The sequence below is a fragment of the Necator americanus genome, chromosome IV, assembly GCF_031761385.1.
Source record: "Necator americanus strain Aroian chromosome IV, whole genome shotgun sequence".
NCBI classification, from domain to species: Eukaryota; Metazoa; Nematoda; class Chromadorea; order Rhabditida; family Ancylostomatidae; genus Necator; species Necator americanus.
In genome coordinates this window covers 14,471,335-14,492,135 of record NC_087374.1, presented here as the reverse complement: position 1 = coordinate 14,492,135, position 20,801 = coordinate 14,471,335, and the positions used below count along the sequence as shown (strand labels likewise).

Genomic DNA, 20,801 nt, shown 5'->3' with positions numbered 1-20,801 from the left:
AAAATAAAAATATGATTTTGAAGGCAGCATTCTCATATAGTCATTCTTCGTTACTCATAATAGAATGAGTCACCTTGATCACCTTGACTCCCGTTGATCTTCGAACTGGTCGAGCGGGCGCCAGTAATTCTTCCATTTGTCCCGCTCGTATGCCAGAGTAGCCCAGTGGTCCCTCCTTTCGCGTGGGACACGAAGAGCATCATATTTTTCTTTGAAGCACTTCGTGAAGAAACCTGACCATTGGGTCGGCGGTGTTCCTGTAGTGCGCTTAATATCGCGGGGAACCCAGTCGCTCACGGCTCTGGTCCAACGGTTGTCATTAAAGCGCATCACGTGTCCGGCCCACCTTATTTTACTTTCCTTGGCAAACGCGGCGGCGTCTCTAATCTTCGATCGTTGACGTAGGAGAGAACTTCGAATCCCGTCCCTCACTTGCGTGAAACGGGATACTCCTAGCATCACTCTCTCAATTGCGCGTTCAATGACGCTCACGTTTTCTTCCTGCTTGCGAAATGCCCAGGTTTCCGAAGCATAGGTCAAAGCAGGAAGTACGGTGGTGTTGAAGAGGTGAGCACGGAGCCGGGTGTTCCTGGTCTTCTTCACTACATCCTCGATGCTCTTATACGCTCCCCAAGCTCGTTTCCTCCTGCTCAGCTCAGAGGTCAGGATGTTCTTCATGTTCAATTCCCGATCCAGATAAACGTAGCTGGTGCATTTGGATATGTTCGTTCCGTTGAGCGTGAATGGGGCATCCGAAACCCATCCGTTCCGCATGAACATCTTGTCCAGATTCAGCTGAAGACCGATGCATCCACATGTTTCGTCGAATTCGGTCAGCATTCGTTCCGCTTGGCTGATGCTACGTGTTATCAATACGATGTCATCAGCAAAGCGCAAATGGTGTAGCTGCCGACCATCAACTTTCACTCCCATGTCGTCTCATTCCCACTTTCGCATTGCGTTTTCGAGGGTGACTGTGAATATTTTGGGTGAGATTGTTTCACCCTGTCGGACCCCCCTCTTCACGTTAATGATGATATTCTTGTAGAATGGCGCAATTCCGGTCGTGAAGTTACTGTACAACTCTCGAAGTACCTTTATGTACTGAGTAGGGACGCCTTGGTTGTCCAAGGCTTCCACGACCCCTTCCGTCTCAACTGAGTCGATGGCCTTCTTTAAATCGATGAAGGTGAGACAGAGCGGCATCTTGTACTCTCGTGATACCCCGATGAGTTTCGAAACAGTGTGAATGTGGTCAATCGTGCTGAATCCTTTTCGAAACCCTGCTTGCTCGCATGACTGTCCTCATCCAAGACTCCTATTAAGGATCACTCTTGAAAAGAGCTTGTAGATGACGAACAGTAAGCAGATTGGACGATAGTTGCGGATTTCATGTGGATCTTCCTTTTTATACAACAAAACGGTCTTGCTGGTCTTCCACTGTTTAGGAACCTTGCATTCCGACAGGTAACGTGTAAAGAGCCTCGCCAGGGTGTTGATGAGTAGTGGCGGAAGGTTCTTCAGTTGTTTTGGTCTTATTCTGTCGGGACCGGCTGCCGTACGATTTCTTACTGACACGATAGCATGTCGTATTTCGGACGGGAGAACCTCTGGAATGACAAGTCCGTCTTTCCTCAGATGGTGAGGAGGCAAGTGGACATAGCTGCCGAAGAGATCGGAGTAGAAGTCGTAGATGATTTTCTCCATCCCCCTTCTGTTCCCTTCGGGTTCCGGAGAGCAGTCATCCTCGTCTGTGCGACTGGCAAAGTCTCGACGGGCATAGCGGATGCTTTTCTCCGCCTCTGCAGCTTCAGCCAGCACTTCTGCTCTTCTCTCTTTAAGGTCTTCCTTTATCGCCTCTCTGCAAAGCCTTGCGAGCTCGGACGTGAGTTCTTGGTTCTCTGCGGCTCGTGCTGCTCCACGCTGGCGTATCAGCTCAAGAGTTTCAAGAGACAGGCGTCTCTTGGTGGTTTTAAAAATCTCAGCCTTCTTCGCGCAGTCGTGAAGGTGTTCAACGAGCCGGTCATATTCCTCGTCGATGTTGTCCATTGCGGAATCTTCCCAAAAGCCGGCTAGCGTAGCGAAGAGATCCCAGTTGATGATAGTCCTGGGATTTCTCCCTCTGAACTTGGCGGCTTTCTCTGCTCTCCTTGTGAAGGAAAATCTTCCTCGGAGGAGGCGATGGTCCGATCCCGTATTGAGCTTTGGTACAACAGCGACGTCCGTCAGGCAGAACCTTTTATTGACAATGATGTGGTCTATTTCATTACGGTACCCTCCACCGGGTGACTCCCACGTCCAGCGTAGAGAGGAGGGCTTTTTAAATTGCGAGTTCCCATGGATGGTCTTAGTCGTCATGATGAACTCGGAGAGCTTCTCCCCCTGGTCGTTCCATTGTAGGCCGTGGGTCCCGATGTGAAGTTCCTCCGGCGTTCTTCTTGGGCCAACTTTGGCGTTGAAATCGCCAATTATGACCTTGTAGAAGGCATGATCTTCTCGGTAAAACTTCTCCAGGTCCATAAAGAAAGCTTCGACTTCTTCTTCATCGTAGCTTGATGTTGGAGCGTAAGCGACGAAGATAGTCAAAGCTGGTGTTGGACCACATCTTCTCATCCGCAGACGTCCGATTCGGGTCGTAAGTTGTTCGAAAGAGTCGATGTTCTTTGCCATACTCGTGTTGACGAGGACGCCAACTCCACCAACACCTCTACTGTCGCATGTTCCTAAGAACAGTTCTCCAGTTTTATATACGGCGTTGAGAGGGTGACGTAGTCTCGTCTCGGTCAGTCCGATGACGTCGTTCTTGATCTTCTTGGCTTGCATCATCATATCTTCGATGGTCGCTTCCGATGCAAGCGTACGTGCGTTATAAGTACAGATCGCCATCCTAGTCCTTTTCCGTTTCGGTAGCCTACATGACTCCTGCAGCCCCGTCCTACCTGGCGCTACCGTACCAGGCTTTCCTCCGGAATCAGGAGACTCTTTTCTATTATTGTGTTTTGCATAAAAATTTTAAAACCCATGGGCAGGTTGCAAGCCTCTAGTCCCATGAGTTTCTGGGAGAACTTTCGTTCTCCCGGAGTGGACATGTGGAGCTTATTTGTTGGAGGCGACTTCAAACCGCCTCCCTTGCACCTTCCAGTCACTTGATTGCAGGCTTTTGGCCGGACCGACGTGCGGAATATAAGGATGTCATGAGTCAGTCCTGGCTCTGCAGAAACAGGAAGTCCATACCCTGAATCCACCTGCGTCTCTGGGCAAGCACAAGTTCGCTTTTGGTCCGCGATTAGCCTCCTATCCGCCACCCGGGGACGCGCCACGTAGCCTCGCGACTAACCGGCTGTGATCCCTCTAGTGAGGGAGATCCGTGGAATAGAATGAGTACGCAGTCGAAATGATCTCAAAACTCCTCCAACTCGCGAACGTTAGACGATTTGCTTTCTTTCTAATCCCGAGGCTAGTATTGAGGGCAGCGCGGGACAATCAGCACTGAGAAAACGATCTACGGCATGAAACTATTTTATTTATGCGGGTTTTTCACTTATTTATTACAACGGCTGTTTTCATTATTTCAAAAGCGCTGGAGTGTCACTTGAAAATACTGAACACCCACTAATAATACATTTCCGAACAAGTTCGTGTAAACAACAGTAGTGGTAAGCAACAGTGCAAGATAAACGATGGAAAGCACTGCGTATAGCTTTGCTCTGCTCCGATCTATGTACGTGCTGTCGTTCTTTGCACAGTAGATTTGTTTTTTTTTTGGTTTGGAATTTGTTTTTTTTTTGGTTCTACGAGTTCGTTCCAAATAGTTAAGCAGCACTTATGGCCTTTTTTCTGCTTTCTTGCGTTCCAAATGTTAAAATTATTTCCTGCAGAAGTGCTCGAAAAAAATCCACAGTGAACTTTAGCTTTGAACTTTAGCTTTTTCAGATAAGTCAGAAGTTTTTTTAGAAGAGAAACAAGATGTGAAAGCACACAAAACACGCAAATACTGTTTATTCGAAAATTTGCTCAATCATGGGAGTGGAAGTGCATCTTTAAAACCACGGATGTGTGCTGAATTGGGGAGTATGTTGTGAGCGCTTTTAATCGAAAAAAGCGCGCACCAACAAAAACCATTCCTAGAATTTGGAAATTATTCGACAGGAATTTTCGACTGTACGAAGACTCCCTGTTCTGATTTTTCTTACTTATATAGATTTTTTGTCAGGGCGGGTGTAGTGTAGCGGTTAGAGGTTCCGCTTCCTATGCGAGGTTCGAATCCGCCCTAGTGCTCATCAAGCCTTTCATCCCCTGGGGTCGGTAAATTGGTACCAGACTTGTCTGGGAGGATAAAAAAACACTGACTTGACACATCGGCTAGCCATCGCAAGTCATTGTGTGGGCCAGTAATACGTTCGTGAACCTCAAACGATTCCGAATTGTAGTAAACGTGGGTGCGCATCCCAAGCGGATGGATTAACGCCAGAAACTGCATCCTTTATCATTTATCTTTCATCGGTTTTTGTTCTTCTTTTCATGTCATTAAAGTGCTTGTAAAGATGACAAAAGCTTCCTTTTTTGCGATTAATCGAGCTGGTAAGGCCATTGAAGCTGCTTGTAAGTTTGTGTTCTTACATGAAGAGAAGCAAGAGGAAAAGAAACAAATAAAAACATGGAGAAAATATCAATAGTTAGCATCGAGAGACTACTGGTCGATGGGGGAAATTGTTGAAAATGATGGAAAGTGCACGAGCGAAGAGTATGTTGTTAATCAATTTCACCATCACCCGCGAGAATTGAGTCGACCCGGGGGGTAGTTTGCTTTCCAGGTGAAAATTCTCAATTCCGAAGCTCAAAGACGAACAGCGAGCGTTATTTTCAACCATTTCTCCTTCTCCATAAACGTCAGCATTCTCTGCTTCTGCAGCTCTATCATCTCGATCAAATGCAAAAAACAAATGGCGTTGAAAATGCCCGTTTTGCCCACTTGAGAATACGCATTAATGATCTAAGAAAACAAGAATCGACAAAATCTAAAGCTCATTAGTATGCTGTCCTTGTACACAGTAGGAAATTCTTTTTCGAATAGATCGTGAGCATTCCAGGAACACTTTTTAATTCTTTATATATGTCCACTTTGAAAAAGAGTATGTGTAGCGCAGTCGGTAAGTGGTTCGCAGGATCGATCGATGGTTTGAAACTCCGTAAGTTAGGGAGTCCAACCCTCTGAGGTCTCCCTCTGGGTCTGGTACCAGACTTCTCTTGGAGCACAAAAAGACTGATTTGACACATTGTCCTAATCCCGCTAGTCATTTCACAAGCTAGACACGCGTTTGGAAACCTCAAAAGATTCTGGAGATTGATTACATCAGACACTCTATTCCTTACTTCTACTCAAAAAATTTCTTTTAAAAAGTTTTTTATCCCTCATCCCAGCAACTTGAAGAGAAAATTGTCACCTTGAATCTCGAACAGTTTCAGAAATATTTCCTAAACTATTTTCCATAGGCTTGTGCCAAATTTCACAATGTTTTATATTTAATAAAAAAAATATCCATATTTTAATGTCACATATCAGTGTTAGGCTCACTAGCGGGACCCTCTTCTTCTTTTTTTATGAAGGCGATCTCAGTATCCTATCTTCGTTTTTTATTTCCCATTTCCTGCACTTGGAATTTGTTTCGCTGGAAGACAAATTGAGAAATTTTCATATTTCGAGGAGATCGTTTACGTTTGGCAAACACGTCTAATCTGTGTTCCCACAGTTTTAGTAGATATTGATCGAGCGGTCGACCTTCGGAGCATCTAATGCATTCGACTCCCTGTTCGGAGCGCTTTTTGTCGAAAACAGCTGTTGTTTGTGGGGAAACCTCTACGCCCACCTATTCTCCAAGCCGTTTTAGTAGATTACTTCAATGACAGTCACTCAAGCGTTGCGAATAACCGTTGGAGCCAAAAGTAGGAATCAAGAAGGGAGACCTGGATTGACATTTAATGTATCGTTGTTGCTGTATGTTCGAGATCCGTTCGTAGTAGAAAGTTCGTTGATCGAGAAGACAATCCAAACCCATTCAACCATCAAACTCTTGCTTTTTTCCATGAAAGCCACGAAGATTATTACTCCTACACATCATGTGTAAGTAGATCTTGTCCAGCCGCATCATGTTCTTTTAAAACTTCTCGTAACCACAGTGAAATATTAGCTTTTCTCAGCGTATCCGCAGTACCCGAGGAAATCCGTTTTTATAGGAAAAAAACAGGAAATAAATTTTTTTTAGAAAAATCACAAGGAGGGTTTTTGTTCATTACATTCAAAGTCATCGACAAATACTCTCTTTTTCCAGAACTCATTTTTATCAAAGCACTCACCGTTGTCTCTGAGGTTCTGTTTAAGTTTGAACTTAGCAGTTATGTCTTTTAATTTAATCTAACCTAGAAAAAGAGGAGATGTATTAATGGTTGAAAAAGTTAGCAGGAAACGAGTGGATGTAATTGTTTTTTTTCTCGCATAAACCCGCAATATTGTGAACAATTAAACCAATCTTCAAATTTCTGAGTAAATTGTGGGTCCCGATTTTGTCTTCCACTCCTACTCCACCTCCTCTTCCACGCTCTCTCCCCGCCTCCCCGTTTTTCTCTTATTAGGTTTCTTCTGATCTCTCTCACCGAAGCATAACAGTGCGAACAACTGTCCGAAACCACCTTCTTGACAATCAAGCTCTACACCCTTCCTGAGTCGACAAAATCGTGCCAGACTTGAGCAGGAAGGTAGAAAGAATGGCTTGCACATCGAGTCTCTCCACATGTCGTTGTAGTGCTGCGCACACATTCATAAACCTCGAACGATTCTGAAATGAAGTCGAACGCGTAGGCTCATCTCGAGAGAATTGACCGACGCTGTGCACTCTATCGTTAATCCTTTTGTCGACCCATACCTCCTTTCCCCAATCTTCGCCTAAATCTTAGCGGTTCTTCGTGTCTGATTTCTTACTTGTAGTGCCCTTATAGTTCCTACTGCTACTGTAACCACTTTAACATTTTGCGGAAGAACGAAAAAACCGGACTCATGTTTTTTTCGCTTTTCTCTGTAGCTTAGTTAATTCTGCTCTACATTATCATTACGTTAATCATTACATATGGACATCAGTCAGTTCGCAATGTTGAGATGATATCTATCTAGTTTATACCATTCCTGAAAACCTTTTGCTTCTGAATTCTAGAAATTAGTGGTCCAGACTCAGAGGTAACTGCGCGTTGAAGATGTATGACAATTGATGCGAACAAAATGAGAAAAAGTGAAGTGATAATGAGATATTTTTATTTAAAACTTTTTATTTATTTGAACTTCCAGTGCTCAATATAAATTAGTTAGACCTCATCATCGCACATCGACTGATGTCCACATTTAATGATCTGGAACAAAAATGAACCAAATTACAAAGGAAAAAGGAGGAAAATGCGCTTGCACGCTAAGAATTACTGTGGCTACTTGACTCAATTTAATGAAGTTATATTCTGATTTCTTTCTGCCAACCTCTTTCTCTTCCTCTCTCTTTCTCGTTATGTTTTGTTTGTATTATGTGCTGGTGTTATAAGCGCCTGTATTGTTATAATTGCATTATGTAATCATCTTCTGATCTGAGCGTTGAGCTTTGTTGTTTTTGTCAACGTTATTTAATTCGTTTCTTATTTCTTGTTTCCTGACCGTCCTGTATCTTATCCTTTTATAGAAACCACATGTTTCTAGTATAACCTCATAGTAAAGAAAACCTCATGACGGTGACCGCAAACGCCAAATAATCAACATTTCTTCACGAAAAAGTAATTTCATAGATCTCATCCGGTTAGAGCGCAAGCTGGCGGAAGGCTGGCTTGTGCTGACTTCATCTATTCGCCGATGACTCTTTACTGGAGTTCATTTCATTTGTTGTAGCGATGACTGCTCACAGTATTCGTTTCTTCATTGAGGGCGAGTAGCAGGGTTTGCAATTTGCAAAATTTGCAAAAATTTGGTTTGCAAAATTTAAAATTGATTGAAAATTAAAACAGTTCGCAAATCAACCACAGTAGAAAGAGTCGTGTAGAAATCAGAAAAATAAAAATAAAAATGATTGGAGTCATATTTTTTGCTTATGTTAACTTTTAAACAGTTGGAACTTCCATTTATTTCTCAAGTAGGTCCCTCAATGGACATCTTAGATTAGTCGATCTAAGATCACCATCCAGAACAAAGTCGTTTTGAATCAATCATTTCCTTAGTACTCACTCCACACTCCACTTATCTTTGCCGAATGGTAAATTTTGCAATTTTGTTTATTTTTATCGGTTCATCTTGCAGCTTCCAGTGTATGGGTGCCACTCAATCCACAAATAAAGCTGCGAAATTCAGTGGAGCACGTAGAAGCATTCGTACCTGTCACAGTGGTATCACTTCAGTCGTAAAAGCTCACGTAACGCTGCAGATGCATTCTGCTAAGCTAGTCTTTTCAGCTCCGCCTACAGCACCCACTGTTCGCCGCCAACTCTCGCAACGAAACACAAACAGAAATGTTAAGGAGTTTTCGAAATTCTGGTCTGGCGGTAGGAATCTCTGAAGTAACTTTCCGCAACGACTCCGCCCAACAGCTTGCTTTCCAGGAGGTTCATTTCGTCCCAAAGGCAATAGTACCCGGCGTTGTGACTCGGTGAAAAGAAGTAGTAGCGTACGTCGACACAGAGCACAATGTAAGTACAGGAAATGCTTGTGTTTGCTTAGTTCCCTTTATCCAAGACATTCTCACACAACTTCGCACCCTTTTAGACCTGCAGTGGTGCATAGTAAACGGAAAGCTTCACTTTTTAGCTACAGAACATTTACGAAGACCGTCAAGAACACCTACACCGTACATATCGCCTCGGTCACCGCATACCTCGTACACGCCCGACATGCTCGCACCTCAACCGATTTCGCAGCGCGGCAGCTATACGCCATCATCGCGGTCACGTTATGAAAATTACGTCGTAGAAGACGTCTTCTTTGATCCTGATCGTGCTCGAGTCTATGAAAGTAGTCCAGAGCATCTCCATGCAGTGCAATTCCCACATGAAACCGCCATTTATTGATTTATTGATTGCTATCGATAGTTTTTTTTTGCTTGATGTGTGGATAGATGCGCTTTGCTGAATGGTTGATGTATTTAGGGATCAACAAGATGTCACGGTATCAATCGATAATTTGTTAGACGATCTGAAGCGCCGCAAAGTGACTATAGCCTTTTTCTTCCAAGCAACGATGAGTTGAAACTCCGCAACAACCTATTTGTCCTCATACCACAAAAGCTCAGATTTATCCAGAATTATCGATTGATATACACATTTGTGGTCATTCCAATCGCAAGCACCGGTCCTTGATCTCTCCGCTACTTCGCTTTGTATCAAAGTGGGCGTGGCTAGGCAAATTCATGAGCGATTACGTCCTTTTTTTGCAGCTTTTTAACCTTTCCAGGTAATGAGCGCAAAGTTGTACATATCATTGAGCATCTCCATATGTTATGCAGCTGCGGCTTAAAAGTGCAGATACTACATTTCTGGTTGATCGATTGATTTTATTGCTACCAATGTAACAAATGAAGCATAACCTTAGCAACCGTGAGATTTCAGTTTTCATTATAATAAATTAATCGCCACCCTAAGCACAACATGAGGGATTTTTCTGATTCTGATTTTTCTTATCTGATGAGGATTTTTGTACGGATGTCGTGAGCACTATTGAGAAATTGCACCTGGACCAGGTGAAGGTGTAAATGTACCTTTACGTCATGATAATTATTTATACTAAAAAAATTTGACATATATGAAATTTATTTGCAAAATGTATAGCAAAGAAAATTCATCACAGAACAGAATACCCGGAAAATCAATCAACTGATCGTGACTAAAAACTAAAAAGCGTAGAGAAATAGGGTCGTTTACAGAGGTGTAACTGGAAGTAACGGAGGCCTGGAATAGGTCACCTTGAAAAGTATCAATGACTCATGTTTCATCAGGTAGCAGATCGACAAACAAATCCTGGAAACGCAGGTCGAAATTCGGGCAACAAATGGACAGAGTATGCAATTACTTAACTAAATAGTGGGGGCACAGCCAAATGTAAGCAGATGGGCAGTTTAAAAAATCTGTGTTGTTTCTTACCGGGCAGCAGAGTACTCGTAATAGATCAACTACGAAGGCAACTAAACGACTAGAATCATTCGACGAGGTGGGTACGGTAGCTGAGCGGCTACCAGGCGAACGAACGATTAATCTGCTGGAAGAACTTCCGATTCTCTGGCTCGAAGAATCGATAGAGTCGTCGTAAGACCTCCGATCGAACGGCCGGATGCTTTCTTCCTTTAGTTTTTCCTAAGCAATGCAGGGTGGCATCCGGACGGCGAACGCAAGGAAACTTCTTAATCGGATCGACACCAAAGTTTTCCGGCTTCACTACTGAAATTATCGGTTCCTGGGATGGAAATGCACAAGAGGATCGAAGTCGCCTACCTGGCACGAGTCCAAGAAATCGTTCCGTTCTGCTGACTTCCAGGGCTGGTTGTGCAACAAGACGTTCTCCATCAACAATGTGGATCTGCTCCAATGGAAAGTTGTCCAGCCATCTTTTCATATGTTTGTGGTAAACTCCTATGCGAATCGCTCCCCATCCCACATTAACTCCGCCCACTTTGGAGGAACAGTTTGTCTTCAACCATGGAGCGCAGTCCCCCACAGCCATGTCCTCGAACGTTGGCATCATTCCCAGTGTTCTCCTCTTTGAAGAGGCTTGCGTATAGTCTGACAAAGAGAATACAGTAGTTCGGGATGGTAGCCTAGCCTGTGAGCTGACACAACAACTAATGATCACCTGATATCGCTCGCATCACTGGATCTCGTACCACTATGACGATTTTCATAGTCGGATTCAGTGCTCTAATTCGTTCGGCTGCAGTTTTACTATGAAAGTAAGCTGGACTTTTCTCGATTGTCAGCTGATTTCGGGTGGTTAACGGCATTTTCTCTCTGAAACATTAATGCTGATTGATATTTGGTGTTAGAGGACGAAAAGTACTAGTTTATGGTAAAATAAAAACGCCATAAACATAAATAGTCGTGACACAGAAAGAGACTTTGTTAGTTTAAAAATGTTGTGCTTGTTTAAAAGCTGATTCAATCACTAGAACATAAGAATAATAGTTTGAGGAAACAGTTTTTTCCTTGTTTATCATTATGAATACTAGTAGTATAACACTGCACGGCAGCTATTGAAAATTCCATGCGCTATAATGAATGTGACAGTCCAATTATCTCCCACGATCCTTGTGATAAGCAGGTAAGTGATACATGATCATAATTTAAAAGGAATATCATGGAAGGAAGTAAGTATAAGCGTTGTAGAGAGCTCAATTTTATTCGCAATGCATAGTTTTCTGTTTAAAACCGAGCAACAAATCTTTTGATTGCATTTGCTTCAACTACCAATGTTAATGATGTTGTATTAAAGTGCTTGGCAACAGCTGGTATCCATGACCCAATTATCTCCTTGGATTGGTACGCGCTTCGTTGAGGTGAAAAATGAGTGGAGAAAAAGGATGAGAAATTCTGACAGATATTAGTTACATCTATCTTTATTTGCTATAAAATAATGGTTTAAAAATAAGAAATACAGGTGCGAACGCAACCAATTTTTCCTCTAAAGCAATTTCGAATTACCATAATCCTCGCATTACACTTCCACTTTTATGGACAAGCATTTGTTTCGTTCATGTTATCCTGGAGCATATTGCCCCATATGGTCACCGTATCCCTTGTTAGCGTAAGAGAAAGAGCCAGTCTCTTCTTCGGACCACGTGTGTTGATACCCGCGGCATTCACACAACGGCCTTTCGCCCGTCTGTGTGCCGCTATCTGAAGGCGACGATGACGTAAACTCATCACGAGGCCGCCAGACCAGACATCATCGCTCAGTTTCTTGATGAACCGACACTCACGAATACAGTATACTTGTGCGTAGCTACTAAGTAAATACTAAACACTATTTAAGGGGTTTCACGTTAAGAATTTGTTTTGTGATTAAAATGTGCTTCCCGACTTGATAGCGGATTTGAAAGCACTTTGATAAGATAAGTATTATTTATAGGTTGTATGAAAGAAACAAAATGAAATTTATGACAAACGAAACAAATTGTTTAGAGCACCTAAAATGACTTCTAAACAAGCAGCTCTTCACAGTTGCCACCTAGCAAGGAGGAAAAGATCTCCTCCAGTGTCATTTACCTCTAACTCATTTCCCCTTCAGTAATTTCCAAGGAAGTTATGAAGTAGTGGTCATTTCGAGTTATAGTCCATCAACGAGTAATTATACCCTAGAAAAAGCCTAATTAAACCACCATTATCTCAGCTAGAGCTGATAAACTCTAATAAACTTTTTTTTTAAATGGAAGTTGTTTTATTTCTCCAATCCCTCTTTTCCTCCTCGTGATAAGGGGGTGCATGATTGCGCTGTGGTGAAGAGGTAAAGAGAAGGGGGTAAGCCTACGGCAATCTAGTTGTAGGTATTGAATTTTACAATTACAATTTACGAAACATAGAAATATTTGGAAAATGACATTGGAAAAAAATCAAATAACAAAGTATATCCACAGCCAGTTGTTTTTTTTCCTTTGACTTTCAAAGAGTTACTTTTTTCTTTCGAACTCGACAACAAAATTCTTTTTTTCATCAGCTTTATTACCAAAAGCAAAAACATCTACAGTAAAGGTTCTACAGTGAATCTACAATTCAACGAAGCAGGTGCTCTCAATTCATGAAACTCAAGAACCTGGGAACTTTTAGCTTCAAAACTCTCTGAACTGGAAATATTTAATATGGTTGAGAGAAAGAAGGTCAACTATAACATTTTGAGGAGTCACGTGACCGCTTATTCCGTTATTGACGTAATAATTTATCCCATTATCGGGTAGGGGTCGTTTTTCCTTCAACGCAGTGACCAAACGTTATTATTAGGGGCCGAAAATTTGCTTCAAAACTATTTATAAACGTTTATAAACGCGCCAATGTGCCTTTCTTCTGTGAATATGAATAGCCGAATCAGAAGATGTTGTTTCAGATTCCAGAGTGGTCATACATTGCATCACGTTTTTTTATGACCAAACACTTTAAAAAAATGATACAGAGCTGGTAGCTGACTGTGTGGACTCATCCTCATTTATCGAAAACTCATCGAGATGTCTTCGATGAACTCAGTGACACCTGATGCTCGTTATGTGAGAGCTTTTGTAGCTAAGCTAGCACCTTGGCGCGTCATAAAAACGTGAATGTAAAGGGAAGCCGACCGACGAGTGTCTGCTGTGTCGCGCGCAGGTGGTACACGAAACAATTTGTCGGCTACTCGACAACTGCTACGAATACAACAGCTTTTGAAGAGCATCTTAGTACGGTAAGCGGTAACATGACGTCATTCAAAGAGTAGTGGTGCATATGTGGAAACTAAAGTTTTCATAACCATATTTGTAAAACCTCAAGTGAACACAGCCGTACTACGGACATATAGGTCTCTTCCAAAAAGTTCCCCTTCTCATCACCGTCGTATGTTCCTTCAAAATTCACATTTACTTCAATTTTACTGGAATCACCGACCCTAAGGACTACAATCCGAGAACTCCAGCTGCCGTGCTTCCCACATCTTCGCACAACTAATCGACTGGAACACGAATCCGTACTGATCTAATAAACACCACAGCCTGGTTGTATGGCTAGGAACAACAACAGCCAAACACAGCCGTAATTATACGGACTCAATCATATTATGGGAACTGCAACGAGCCGTCTGTGGTCGTCCGGCTACTAACCGAAAGTGTGCATTATCATTATGTCATGAACATAAGGCAGTCCATTATTACATTGTAAAACCAAATTAACTTCTTCATAAACAGACATGTTCTAGAAAAAACAATTTTTAGGCCACTTGCGGAGTTCTAGACCAGACTGAACAAAAAGAAGTTACGCGACACTTATCTAATTATTACTCAAACTAAAAAAATCCATACAAGCGGATTTTCAACGCTGGAGAGAGTGTTTATCGTTTTAGTAACACAATGGCTATAGAAATGCATTTTATATAATTGTATTACAACAGATTACAGAGCTTGAGAGAGGAAATTTTGTCATGAGGGTCCAAACTCATCTAATGTAGGCACTTTGGGCCAACCTCAGTCCTCTTTTGCAGACGTTTTGTATGCGCAAAGTTTTTAAGCAAGTTTTTTTTCCGCGTTCCTGAACATGTGCAGGAAGACTTGTCTAAATATCTCATCCAGTGAAAAGAAGTTAAATTCAAGAAATGAGAGTCCATCAAAAAATGAGGATGGGAAGAGTCAGCAAAACATGTTGATTACATAACACAGAAACTCTGAGAAGGATATCTTCGACAACTTCAGAGGCTCTGACCTCTAACATGTTTACCCAGATGCGTTGAAGTTACGCATGGGTGTTTACCAACTACTGGTAATCTACCCCCCTGCTGATATGTTTTCCTTTTACTCAAAGCCCTTAGCCGCTCGACTAATAATCTTCAGAGCAAATATATCGTAGTACTACCACAAGAAAACATAAAGGTGAGCACAGGATCCTTGTAGTCTATCAATGGAATCCATAATGAAGTCGCTTGATTTTGTGATTGACAGATAGGAATCACCTACAAAAAACCTTTGCTTCGAATGATATTCTACGAAAAAAGCTCCCTGTGTCTTTTCCACACCCTTTCTCGTCCTCTTCATCCTCATATAAATCTTTAAAAAGGAAGAATACGTATGAATAATGCAAACAATGTAGAAACTTTCCTCGGAATTACTACATACGTGCAAATAGTGAAATTCAAAAATCCGGTGTAATGTACGTTTATTTTGGAAAAAAAAACTCACTCATGAGCATAAGAACCTTCAAAGCGGCCACTTCTTCAGGCGTAGGTCTGAGTTTTCGTAAGATTTTCTTGGAACCATTATTTTCTATTCTACGAGATTTCAAAACGCAGGGTGGTCAAAAAAAACTAGGCATTTTCTCACGCATTATTGTTAAATATCCACAAATAATCTCTTCTCTGATCATGCGATATGCAGGGATGAAGCTCCAAGCTTCTTCCGACTTAACCTCTACTCTCTACTCCGGCATTAGTGAATGTTCTCTGGAAAAATGTTATACGATATCAGTTTTAATGTATGCTGCTTGCTTGAAAACTGATAATTGAAGGCTTGGATATAGGAATATATATATATATATATATATATAATAGATATATTTTATTATATTTTTTATATTTTTGTTTTTTTTACTTGTAAATATTTCAGCACATTACCAACGGAAAAATTTCTGAGCTTAACAGAACTACATGTAAACAAAATCCCACAATCAATTTATTCAAAGCGAGACTGAAACCAATCAATTAGAGTAACTAAACATATATGTACTAGAGTATATGTACATACTAGATCCCTTTTTTTCGTATAATCTCTTCAATCTCCACGCTAGTTAACATCTAACACCACATTTAGAATATTATACATACATATTAGTTGTACATTTCCGTTATGAGTGTAAGAAAAGTTTTGCTTGAATTCTGACTTTTAAAACTCGCAGAAATTTTCTGCACTTTCTTGAAGAACTTTTCTTTAAAATTATTTCTAGGTAAATTTTATTTGACCGCAATGTCTCAGAACCAATCATGACCTATGGTTCAAATTTTCTACGTGTTAATTTTACAGGAGATAATTAATCCATCATCATTTCTGAAGTAATCACACATATATTTCCAAGGTCATGTTTGAAGCTACAGTTTGACAAGACGGATAGATGGGGTACCCGAAAATTTGTCCAACGTGTCTTCGACATCGAAAGAAGTCTTCAATCTTCACATCCTTCTGGATAAATGCTACTAATATCTAGGAGGTTTGCATCAGTGCCGATGGGACCGCTTCTGCCGCTAAGCTGCTAATCATTGCTGTTTACTCTGTGCTTGATTATCCGGCAAAGAGACGTTTTCGGCTCTTCGGCCGAAAAAGCGTCTCTTTTCCCAGTTACGTCGACCAACAGTTCTTAGCGATCAATATTCCCTGTCACCCTTCCAAGCACCATCTGTTAGTTCTTAAATGAGGGAAATCTGAGAGGAATACAAGCCGCCATGACGTAATTATAATATTGTCGGAGGGGCTTTTTTTCTCAGCTCAGCGGGGTTTCTTTGCCATTCACGTGGGCAGATCATCTGATTTCCGGATGACAATTAAGGCTGTAATGAGAAAAACCCAGATAGAGAGAATGCTAATGAGATGAGGAAACAGGGTTTTTGTAGGGAATCTTGGAGATTCTAGTTTCTTAGAAGGTCATACTGAGACTGTTCAACACGAGCCCTTTCAAATGAAGATTCAAATCGAAAATCAAAATTCAAATTCAAATTCCCTTGCCTTCGAGCAGAAATCCCCAAACTCCGACTGCTTATGACAACCACACCTAATCGCTCATCTCGAATAACGAGCAAGGGCGAAGCCACAAATCCTCCGGAGCTCTAATGAGATACCGATTAGGATCTCAATGCGTCCACAATACTTTTGCCTCCTTCCTAAGCGTTCGCAAGGCGATTTACGAGCGCTGAGGACATTACAGTGCGCGAGCGCACTAACGACCTGCTCGTAAAACCATCACTAACTCATCTATGGGCTGACACGGTGAAAGGAGCCCCGGGGTTGGTGACCTGAATTTGGGCGGTTCTGCATTAAATAGATAGTCGCACTGAATTAATTTACAGCCTATTCTTAGCCTTTTGATATTGTATTTTGCTGTTTCAATGGAATTTTCCGAAGAACTACAACCAAGAATGTCTCGTTCTTTGCTTCCAATTAATGACAGTTGTCCGTTGGCTGTTACTCACTGGCCGCTTTTTAATATTGCCTCAAAGCTAATTATCCTAACAGCGTTGTGTACGGGTATTGTGGAAGATTAACGGTTGGTGCAGTTGGTGCGTATGTGCTGACAAATTGCTCCACCAAGCAAAAGGTCAATTTGCGGCACTTGTTGGCATCGCGCCAAATGTCAGGAGACATTTTGAAATTCGACCACCCTCATAAACCTTACGACCTCAATCTTACCGGTCCACATATATGTTTGCTACTGATGTGTACTATATGTACCTGCATGTTTGATCATACTTGTGAGCATCACCTGCTCATGTGGGTGAACGGCACAGCACCTGCGGCTCACAGGCGAAACACGATCCAAAAATGTTGTGGACGTTGACCACATCATTGGAAATGAGTAAACAAACAATGATATCCAATGCTCACTGACCCAACGTGCTACAAAGTCGTAGAAACAAGTAGTTAAGGCAATGCGTAAAACCGCTTGAATTCTCTAAAATCGTGCTTTTGTGATTTATTGTTAAAGACAACAATTTCTCTGAAACATTGGTATCAGTTCTGATCAATTGAACTTACTTTTCTAATTTTGTTTCCTTGTGTGAACTTCGTTCGGGACAAACTAACCTCAAACTCCCCCTAGATTCCCTCTGTTCGACCGACGATGTGGTAGGGCGTCGCTCCGTCTACCAGGGCGCACTTCCACACCTGTCAGTCTACAGAAACCAATTAATTGCAGGAAAATTCACTTCACGATCGTCGGCAGAAAAACTGCTGAACAATGTGGCGCTTGATGACAGATTTGAACGGATGTCGAGGTCGTGGACCACCCAGGTAGTAGGCACGTGTGAAAAAGGTGGGGAAGGAACTCAGAGCAGTTCATTGTTTTTCTTGTCAAAGCATCAGGAATGTAGCTCTGACACTTTGAGGAACACCAGCAAGTTTTCTCATGGTCGTCCACAACGATGAAAATTCTTCAATTATTAATAGTTATTTATCCCTCATGGCAGCACCTACTAAGATGACTCTCGGTCTCCTCAAAGATGCATGCGCTCAGCTGACTTCCAGGGACATGAGAATCAACATACGGTCACTTGCAAGATAAAGAAGTCATTGGCCTCCGCCCAGAAAAGCCCACTTTTGCGTCAACGGTCGGTTATTTCCACAAAATCACCATCACCAAGAGTAGCACTTTTAGCTCAGCCAGGAAAACCTCGATCAATCTCAATCGGTATGCCAGCGTTACCTAGCTGATTCAAGGCCTTCGAGTAATCACAGCGCTCTCGACGCTGCGTTTATTGTCGTGAATAAATCAGCCGAAGAAAACGAAATTTAATTGAGTTCGAAGAAATGAGTGGAAAATCCCTTGCACTCCTCTCGGCTAAAGGGAAGAAGATGGTTGCGATGAGGTACCTATGGAGGGAAGGAGAATGCCAGAGAAGCAAAATAGGCACAATCAAGAACTGCAATGCTGATTAGATAGCACATTTAGTTGCGAATAGAAAAAATTGGGAAAAAGAAAATCAAAGGAATCCACGAAAACTACACGGCAAAATGTAACGTGCTTGAGATTTTCTCAATATGTCGTCACTACACAGTTCGCTGCAAATTGTGTACTGAACCTTTGGAGAAAGCAGAAGCAGCCAGGACCGAGATGTAACAAGAAAGGTCGTAACTACGTACACGAGAAGGTCCCGAATTCTATTTATTCTCCTTTTGTTGTTCCCACCAGTGTTTTTTCTTCCATATATCCAGAAGAGAATCAATGAGATGGTAATTATTAACAAATTAACCTTATATTACTCATTATAATGGTGATGGATGTAACACACACGCTAGCGTCACTTTAGAAAAAAAAATGTCTTCTTAGATATGATTAGTTTCCGAATAACCACAACAACTGTATTATCTGAGGAAAATAAAATCCAGCAAAGCTACCAGGAAATTATTTGAAATTTTCGGAATGTCTTTGAGCGAGTAAAAATCCTCAAAAAAAAGAGACTCTAAACAAGTTCGCCGGAAAAGTATGAAGACTCTGAGACAAGGTTCCATGTATGTCGGTTTCAATCACTAAACTCAATGAAGACCAAATTTAAGAATAACTACAGAAAACCGCTCCTCCGATCATCAACCTCTTTCGCAAGAGAGAGGAATTAAACTACTGTATCTTTGTAGTACGGTAGTTCGTGGCACTATCTATGGTTCGCAAAACTCATTATCAGTCCTAATTTAACACTGAAACTACTGATGTTGATCTCGCGGACGAAGTGAGGGTACGTCAGATGGTTGAATCAAACCGCTTGCAGACTACTTACAGCGATTGTCATCCGTCAAAGCCTCATCTGGTATTTAAAATTTCTAAAAATGTTAAGAAAACGTTTAGTAAACAGTATATTTTCTAAGTAGCATCAAAATCGAAAAGCATTCCAGAAGGCGCTCCAAAAATGCAGCGTTTTGCATCGGGACGGATACGGATAATGCCTACATATAGCCTACAAAAGTTACTGTAATAAACACCACCAATTAGTGCTACGCCATTGGCAAATGGGCCAGTAATGCTATCAGTTTGATAAGCATCTCATAACTAGCAGCTACAAGAACGACTAATCCTCTTCGAACATGACAACTGATCCAAAATTGTGAGACTTTGCACCCAGAGCTATGACCTTGACAGTGAGTCTGCCAGATAAGCACCTACCACATGGGAAAACTGCACTAGCGCCAAAATTCTCATTCCCAACAATCTCAATATCTGAAAAATACAATTGACGAACCTATACCAGTCCAATCCTTTGTGGTAGTTCTTGTCGAAAAAATGTACTTCTGGTCCCGGTGCTCGAATATTCGGGTTTAATCGCAGGAATTCAAGAAGTGCTCTGGTGCCAGCTTTCTTCACACCGACAATTATTGCCGATGGAAATTTCTTCTTTGGCAGATCCGACGCAGGGGCTGTGAGGGAACATGACGTCATCACCATTATTTGCAAAAGTAATCGTAACAACATTCTGGAAAGAACCGTTTTTACCTGCGACACGCATCACGCACGTGCAACATAACAGACGAAGAATAAATTGGAAAGGAGTTAATGATGAACCACTGAGAAGCGTAGCCAAAATCGAATATAAAGAATCGTGAGGAGGCAGAAGTGCACAGAAAATGCAGAGTACTGAGAAACAAAACTGCTGGTTACTAAAAAAACTGGTTACTAAAAAATACTTTTCTGACATCTAGCACTCCACTTTTAGAAGTGACATTGGACTAAGAGACGTTAGACAGAAGGAAAAATGTAACAATTCGAAAAATCAACACACAGTAACATATTCAAATGTATATTTGCTAATTACGACCTCAAAAACAGATGATTGGCAGAATCTGTTCAATACGATGTGCATAATGACGAAGGTGTAAGCAAACATGTGCAAATCCCCATACCTATCCTAGACTTTTTCTTTACGCAACTTATCTTCCAATCCGAAATCCTAATGAAAAATTGCTTTCCCGGATATTAAAACATTAACAATATGGTAGAGAATGAGTGAGATGAGAAATAATTAAGGAAATATGAGAAAAGAAGAAACAATTATTACGAATCCCTGGTATTTTGGAGTTTTGAAATTCGAGAATATAAAGGATTCATTAGAAGCGTTAATGCGATTTTCATAGCAGTTATAGCGAATTACGAATTGCCACAGTGTGAAAATAAACACGTCAACACGGCCGAAATTTCTTCAAACTACCACTTTTCTACTTAGTAAATAGATGATTATTCCGTACGATTCAAATTTTTCGTTTCCTTGCGATCTATAACTTATCACTTCGGAATCCATAACTTAACAAGCAGCTTCCTATTCGAAAAGATCATTAACAAGTTAATATACTACCAAAATACGTCCCATAAGCACCAGCGAT

The 20,801-nt window shown here is 41.5% G+C and overlaps 4 protein-coding genes across 4 annotated transcripts; 1 reads left to right on the top strand and 3 right to left on the bottom strand.

Moving 5' to 3' along the window:
* Positions 1–78: 78 nt before the first annotated feature.
* RB195_001272 (uncharacterized protein) lies at positions 79–933 on the bottom strand (the record flags this gene model as incomplete). The annotated part of the gene is made up of 1 exon (XM_064197968.1): positions 79–933. One exon carries the CDS (start codon positions 931–933, stop codon positions 79–81), a length of 855 nt encoding a protein of 284 aa, XP_064053849.1.
* A 372-nt stretch (positions 934–1,305) lies between these two features.
* Positions 1,306–2,886, bottom strand: RB195_001271 (uncharacterized protein; the record flags this gene model as incomplete). The annotated part of the gene is made up of 1 exon (XM_064197967.1): positions 1,306–2,886. The coding sequence occupies one exon, from the start codon at positions 2,884–2,886 to the stop codon at positions 1,306–1,308; it is 1,581 nt and encodes a 526-aa protein (XP_064053848.1).
* Positions 2,887–8,333: 5,447 nt separating this feature from the next.
* On the top strand, positions 8,334–9,087 carry RB195_001270 (uncharacterized protein; the record flags this gene model as incomplete). The annotated part of the gene is made up of 4 exons (XM_064197966.1): positions 8,334–8,409; positions 8,476–8,565; positions 8,623–8,709; positions 8,828–9,087. The coding sequence occupies 4 exons, from the start codon at positions 8,334–8,336 to the stop codon at positions 9,085–9,087; spliced, it is 513 nt and encodes a 170-aa protein (XP_064053847.1).
* A 1,156-nt stretch (positions 9,088–10,243) lies between these two features.
* On the bottom strand, positions 10,244–19,896 carry RB195_001269 (uncharacterized protein; the record flags this gene model as incomplete). The annotated part of the gene is made up of 4 exons (XM_013436979.2): positions 10,244–10,449; positions 10,504–10,791; positions 10,862–11,016; positions 19,667–19,896. 4 exons carry the CDS (start codon positions 19,894–19,896, stop codon positions 10,244–10,246), a joined length of 879 nt encoding a protein of 292 aa, XP_013292433.1.
* Positions 19,897–20,801: the final 905 nt, after the last annotated feature.